This window comes from Platalea leucorodia (assembly GCF_965183815.1).
Source record: "Platalea leucorodia genome assembly, chromosome: 4".
Lineage (NCBI taxonomy): Eukaryota > Metazoa > Chordata > Aves > Pelecaniformes > Threskiornithidae > Platalea > Platalea leucorodia.
In genome coordinates, this window is record NC_138826.1 from 60,651,457 (window position 1) to 60,658,306 (window position 6,850).

The following is a 6,850-nucleotide window of genomic DNA, read 5'->3' on the forward strand; positions in this document are numbered from 1 at the left end:
ATTTTGGTTATAGATTTATCTTTACACGAGTCAAACCTTTACAGCTGTAGCCTGTTGAATGGTGAGGGGAGCACCTTTGTCCTTCTCGTTCCTCCTGGATGGAGCTATCCGAACACTTGGTGTAAGGAAATTTGGTGGGCTTGAGTGAGCCCTGTATCTATTACACTGATTTCCTATATATCCCCTTTGTTGTGATTAATTGCCTGGGAGTTAAACTGTTCTGGTTTAAAGCCTTTAACTCCTCCTAGCAGCAAGTGTGTGTGGATTGATGCTGCCATGATGCTCTTTGCATCTTCTGTTTTCGTTTGGGCATAATTTTGAAAAAGCTGCCTTCGATGTTGCACCTGCAGCTTTGTGCCTGGACTTACCTGCAGGCCCATTTTGTAGACAGCCTTGCAGACCTGGGCAGTGAAACAGCCAAGCTGCCAGCCTCTGGGCCCACAGCAACAGGTACTTGCAAAACTGCATGCACTGCTACTTCCCTGGACAAATTAGGAGGCTGAAATAAATCAGATGCATTGTGTCTCTTAAGGGGGTTTCCACCCTCACTTGCAGATACAAGATTTGCTTTGTTTTTGTCTTGTCCTAAAATATCCCCACGATCCCTGGCAGTCACTTGCCCTCCCCTTCCTGCCCTGGAATGAAGGGTTGCAGAGACTCCTGAGAGCAGGGCTCCTGCATGTCTCCATCAGGCCTTGAGCACTAGGGATGTGGCCTTTGCTGTTGGCTAAAACCATGCCCCAGAGAGAGGAAGGCGCCTCCATCTCTGGGGAAGATGTTGAGTTTGTTTCCTGCTCTGGCTGGAGCTCTTTGCCTGTGCCTGATTCCTCTCCCCTCTCTCCCTCCCCACGTTGCCTCGCTGCACGCTTGGCCCTTCCCAGGGTGGGATGTATGTCTTCCAGCTCTTTGATTACTATGCTGCCAGTGGCATGTGCCTGCTCTTTGTGGCCATCTTCGAGACTCTCTGCATCGCCTGGGTCTATGGTGAGTATGAACCAGGGGGGTCCCCAGCTCTGGTCTCTCAGGCTCTTGCTTGGTCCATCCTAAAAATGCTGGTCCATAGCTTCTCTTGGCAATCGCTTCGCAGTGCAAGGCAGACCTCTAAACCCTTGCTTTGGTGCCCCTGGAGTCAGCTAGCGGGGACTTCCTCGCAGCAATGCCCTGGGAGATCTGCTTGGCAGATATCCCCAGCATGTTCCTATGTGTCCCTGCTTTTGAGGCTGTCCTTCCTTGGGGACTTGGAGCTGGCTAGGAAATCTTTTCCCAACGTGTGTATAGAGGAGTTTGAGACCCTCAAACATTTTTGAGAGCCTTCTCTCAGCCTTGATGTTCACAAGGGATGGGTAAAACCTAGGTTCGGGTCCCAGCCTGGGTTCAGGTCCTAGCCTGGGAGATGGCAGCGGAGGGGCTGGCCCTGCTGACCCACTGGGCTGTTCTGGGGTGAGAGGACGTTAGTCCTCCTGGCCACACTCATGGCGAGCTCCCTGACAGGGCTGTTGGCTATGCTGATGTTACCCCCTCATCTTCTGGGGAGCGCCCAAACAGTGGTGAAGCAGGACCCTGGACATGCAGACCCTGCTGCCCTCCTTCCCTGGTAGCAGCGAGGCATGCTTCCCCTCTTCCGCAGGTGCCGAGCGTTTCTATGATAACATTGAAGATATGATCGGCTACCGGCCATGGCCCATCATCAAATACTGCTGGCTTTTCATCACCCCGGCGGTTTGCATGGTGAGGGCCCACAGGAGGAGCTGTGGGGAGGAAAATGGGCAGAGCTGGGTGCCTCTGAGATATAGATACCTACATATATACATATGTGGCCTGTGCTATGGGCTGTTGTTCTGTGTGTTTGTGGCTTTGGGGGCCAGGCGTGGGGCTAAACGATGGGGAGAGGGGCCTGGCTCAGCAGTGATAGAGGTGTCTGCTGGTGGGGTGAGCTCCTTGCTGCCGTGCCCAGTGCTGCACACGGGGGCTGTCCCAGAAAAGCTTGCTTGACTGGTGTCTTCTCTGTTGCTGTCCTGAGGAGCTCTTTGTTACCATGAGACTCTGTGCAGGTGTGGACTCACCAGGAAGGACCTCTCTTGGCTAATGATGTTAATTTTCTTGCTCTTTTTCTCTTGGTCTCTTCCACCTTGCCAGGCAACCTTCCTGTTTTCTCTGATCAAATACACCCCACTGACCTACAACAAGAAGTACGTGTACCCGTGGTGGGGAGACACCCTGGGCTGGTTGCTGGCCCTCTCCTCCATGGTGTGCATCCCTCTCTGGATTGTCTACAAACTCTCCACCATCAAAGGCTCCCTCAGAGAGGTGAGGCTGGTGCTCTCGGATCAGGGCATGGGCTGTGCTTCTGTGTTGAAGTCCAGCCTTGAAGGTAATTGTTTTTGTGTTGCAGGTTAATTAGCAGGGAGACTAGAATAAATCGATTGAATGAGTCCATTGCTATAACTGACTGTTGGTTTTATTAAGTTCTGCCTGGCTGGAGGGCTGCTCCAAGCTGGCTGTTGCCTCTTGGTGCCCTTTGTTTATTGCTTCTGTCTCTTTGCAAGCACCATTAGGAAAAAGTTCATTAGATGTAGAGGACAAAGATGATCTCCAGTGCCTTGAGTCAGTTTGGAGGCTGCCCTTGACTGAGACTTGGGGACTTGCTCTGAGAAAGCTCCAGATCCCATGAGTGTTGTGGGCAGCTGGGTTCCCCAGTCTATGCTGAGGCCATAGGGATGGGTGTAGGGGATCACTGGGAGTTTGGAGTTTCCATCTCAGCCTCAGTGCCCTGGGCCTGCCCAGCTCCTGGAGCTGCTGTGACCCATTGCTGGCTGTCCTGGATGTGCATTGGGAAGGCAGAGACCTGGCAAACCAGAGCTTGCTCCAGACAGGCATCCCATCCCTGCCATGGCTCATGGTTTCAGGAGGAGGTTTCGCAGACAGTCCTGAACCTCCAGGATCATCCCACCCGTTCTCTGCCTCCCACAAGTGCTGAAGAACGGATTGTGACAGCAATGGGCTCTGACCCCTGTGTCCAGCACAGACAGGGAGGAGTGGGCACAGCTGCAGGAGCGTGGCAAGGGCCACACTGCATGACCTAGAGGGTAGCCCCTTACGCACCTGGTGTCCCAGTTAAAGCCAAACCTGTGTGCACAGGCTCTCCCTTCGCAGTCTGTGTTGATGGATGGGATGACCTGGAGGTACCTGGGCACCAACCTTTCTCTGGACTGCTTTCTAGCCCTGGCCTGGAGCAAATGGAGGACAGAGCTTTCCTACTGTGTCTCAGGTCTCTCATGTACTTAGTGCTTGTCTTGGGACAAGTGGTTCAAAGATGAGTTTATCCCCTCAGTCTCTGAAGTGCTGACTGTCCTAATTTGGGACATCTGTGGCATTTAGGGACCAGACCTGCAGCCCTGCCTGGCTGGCTGATTGACACCCATGACTGGAAGGGGAGGGCCCAGGTCACCTTTTGTCCTCGCGGCTGTGTTCAATCCCTGCCTTTGCCTTCCAGAGGCTCCGCCAACTCACCTGCCCACTTGAGGACTTGCCTTCCATGCCAGGCACAGGACAGCCCCTTCCCTCCACCAGAGCTGGCCTCCTGATGCTGACAGAGCTCGAATCTCATTGCTAGGACCAGTGTGGCTCTCCCTCCCTCTCCCCAGGATGGTTTCTATACAGCCTTTACCACCTGTTGGATAACACAAGGATTCTTCACTCGCCAAGGAGAGAGGGATTTCTGGGCTGAGCTCCCTTCCCTGGAAGATTTGAAGGGCTGAGGAAGAGGCTGTTGTGGAGATGGTCTGCATGGAGTTAGCAATGCACCTTAATCCTCTCTCTAGAGAGGGCCCTGAAGGGGCAGATCAAGCACCGGTATTCCTGAGCATCCCCAGCCTTCTGGTGGGCAGAAAGGAAGGACTGATCCTGGAGCGGAGAGTGTCAGAGAGTCTCAGAGGTGTGGCTCCAGTGTGGACTTTGGGAGCTTCTCCATTCATTCCATTAAATCCTTATTTTTCCTCTCTAGATCCACTCTGTCTCAATTTTGTCTCACCAGCATCCGTTGCTCACAGCATGTTAGGCGGGATGCGTGTTAGCGGAGCTGTGCTGGGCCTTCAGGTCTGGATCTCTGTTGCACTGGCACATCGATATGGGAGGGTGGCCAGAGGAAAGGAAGCTTGGTTAGGGTAGGAAGGAAAACAGGGAACACCCATTCGGAGACCCCCGTAAGCGGTAGGCCTGGGGTACCTAGGTGAAGTGGAGAGTGCAATGCCACCTTCTTCTGGAGCCATTGCCATCTCCCAGCCAAAAGAGTCATCTGGCTGATGAGTCACTGGGCTATTCCCGGGGTCTGAGAGAAGCGCGTGGGTTTGCGTTTTCTTTGTGCGAGTGAAGGATCATGGGAAACTCTCCCTCGTCTCTGCGGGTCTGTGTCTTTTTTGTGCTGACTGCCTTCCAGGTGCTTTAGAGCCCGTCATTTTGGCTTTCCTGCGTATGGAAGAAGGGCTGCGCGGTTGAAGCGGGATCTGCATGTTAAGTTAACAAACAGGGCCCCTCGTTTCCAGGCTGTTTGGGTAAAAAAAAAAAATTAAAAATCAAAGAGCTTGTGTTTTAAGTGCTGTAGCCGCAGCATCCGAGGAGGGCAGCCAGAGGACACGTAACCCCGGGAAGCTGGATGGCTCCCAGGAAACCCTGAGGAAGCTGGGGCCCGGGCAGAGCTGGGCGAGCGGCCGGAGGTGCTCGGCTTCCCGAAGGGCACAGGGACACGGGTGGGCAACCACGCTCCGGCCACGGCTCCTGGTGCCGCGGGGAGAGGCAAACGAAAGCAGTCCGCGCCGTTAGCCACAAGGTGGCCCCAGGACCTCAGCTACCGCCGCGGCGCCGGGCCGGGGTCCCCGCGGGGCGGGCGGGGGCAGCGGGCACCCCCGCGGCCGGGCCGGGACCCCCCGCCACCCCCGCTTGGGAAGAGCCTCCGAGCTGGGTGGCTCCGCTCGCAGGGCCGGTGGCTCGCTGTTCACCAGCCGCAGGGCCGGGGAGGAGTTTTCCCCCGGGTCAGGATGACCCCGCCATGTTCCCCTCCGCGTTGCCTGTTGAGGTTTTCTCTGAACGGAAGGGTGACCCCAGCTGTGGCACGTACTGGTTTAGACCTCTAGGCGATGGCAAGTCCCTGGGCTTGGTTTTCTCGGGCTTGGTTTTCCCCAGTTTAATGTTGTTGGAGCCTGGTGACGTGAGATGGGAGACGGGTCGATGATGGAAAGGGGTCACGAGCTTTCACTCATAGAGACTGTGAAACTCTGATGGGCACCAAGTGCTGAGGGGATTGCTGCTGGGAGGGTTTGTGATGGTGCAGATCTAACCTCCAGGAGGGAGAGCCCACTGATCTGTGGTCTTCTGGGGCTCTGTTGGCTCTGTTCCAGAGTGGCTGTGGAAACCTCATCTCATTTCCAGCCGGTTTTCCCTTTTCTCAGCCTATTTTCCATGAGGACTCTGGGGCGGGCGGGTTCCTTTGCTAGGCTGCATGTGCAACCATGGGTGAACCCCCCGTGGCCAGCCCTGCACCTCCCCTATCAAAATCTCATCCACTGGGTTTCTGCACACCTCCGTCCCTGCTTCTGGAGGACGCCGGGGATGCTGAAGGCCTAGGGCTGGGGAGCGGGAGGTCAGGGCCAAACCGGCTGTCACAGTTTTCCTGGGCAGCCTCCAAGTCTCAGAGCTCCAGGTTCCCCAGCTGCCATGGTGCTCACGTGTGAGCTGAGGGTAGGAAAGTGCTTAGAAACCCGGGGAAAGCCCCTTTTGGAAGAGACCCACAGTGTGATGGAGGATGGAGCCATCCAGCTGCCCTGCCACTTGGATATGGTGACTGGTAGAAATTACTTCTAGAAATGAGTGAATGAAGTTCAATACAGAAGTTTTTTTTTTTTTCTGTTGGCTTTTTGTGTGAATCATATTAGAAGCTCCAGCAACATATATTTTTATTCACATAATTCTAGACTTAAACAGAATTATACCTTCATTTTCCAGTAATATCTATAAGAAATTTGGCCCACTGAGAAGATATTTTAACCCTAATAGAAAATAGTAATTGTCCACAGCTATCTCCAAAATATGGCTGATGTAGAAAGTCTGCTCAGCTGCATATAGGCAAAGTGGGAGTCTGCTGAAAGGCTTGTGACTTGCTTTGTTTCAAAACAGTCTGGTGTCCAGTGAATTGGGCATGTGGTTTATTGATCTGGTTATATATGAGCCAGGAAGCCTCCCAAGCCTGTGGTCCTACATGACCCAATTGCTGTAAAGCTTTGGATGAGCTAGGCAGGTCAGATAAGCAAGAAAACCAAAGGTTTTGCTGGACATTCTTAAATAAATGTCTTATTTCTGATAGGACTTTAAGACAAAGTATTGGAACCTGTGACGCCTGCCTTGAAATATGAATTGAGTATATTCTGTATTGCTCGTTGAGAAGGTTGATGGACTAAATCTGAAATTAATATATTTGACACTTCCAGACATGACATTTTTCACAGCACTTTTTAAGATGCCATGGATAGAGGGAATTTTGGTGACATTTGGAATATGGTGATTTTGGCATACGGTGATTGTTCATGATTTTGACTATGGTGAAAGGGATTTTCATTGCATTCAAGATTAGCCCAGTACTCCTCTTCTTGCAGTCTGTGGAATTTGCCCCTACTCATACCTTCTTCAGCTGGGGAGATGCTGATGTCCCTTTAGATGGGAGATGTGTTGTTGGAAATTTCCCACCTTCAGAATCCAAAATCTGCAACTTAGCCTGAGAATTCAACCCAGTATTTTCAAGAAAATGGGGATGAGATGAAAGACCCAGTTTTTTTCATGTTTGTTGTTTGGTTTTTGGGGG

General features: G+C 52.8%; 1 protein-coding gene across 11 annotated transcripts in view; it reads left to right on the top strand.

Moving 5' to 3' along the window:
• The window catches only part of LOC309589624 (sodium- and chloride-dependent GABA transporter 2), a gene marked incomplete at its 5' end in the record, with an annotated part of 48,235 nt that extends 44,290 nt beyond the window's left edge, over positions 1-3,945 (top strand). For 10 of the 11 annotated variants that reach the window (XM_082309989.1, XM_082309983.1, XM_082309987.1 and 7 more), the window contains 4 exons: positions 882-984; positions 1,628-1,728; positions 2,137-2,307; positions 3,494-3,945. In XM_082309989.1, coding sequence (XP_082166115.1) covers positions 882-984; positions 1,628-1,728; positions 2,137-2,307; positions 3,494-3,613 — 495 coding nt within the window. In that variant the 3' untranslated portion in view covers positions 3,614-3,945. Of the gene's footprint in view, positions 1-881; positions 985-1,627; positions 1,729-2,136; positions 2,372-3,493 lie in introns of all 11 variants that reach the window. The other variant, XM_082309986.1, reaches the window with a different exon arrangement.
• Between the last annotated feature and the right edge of the window lie 2,905 nt (positions 3,946-6,850).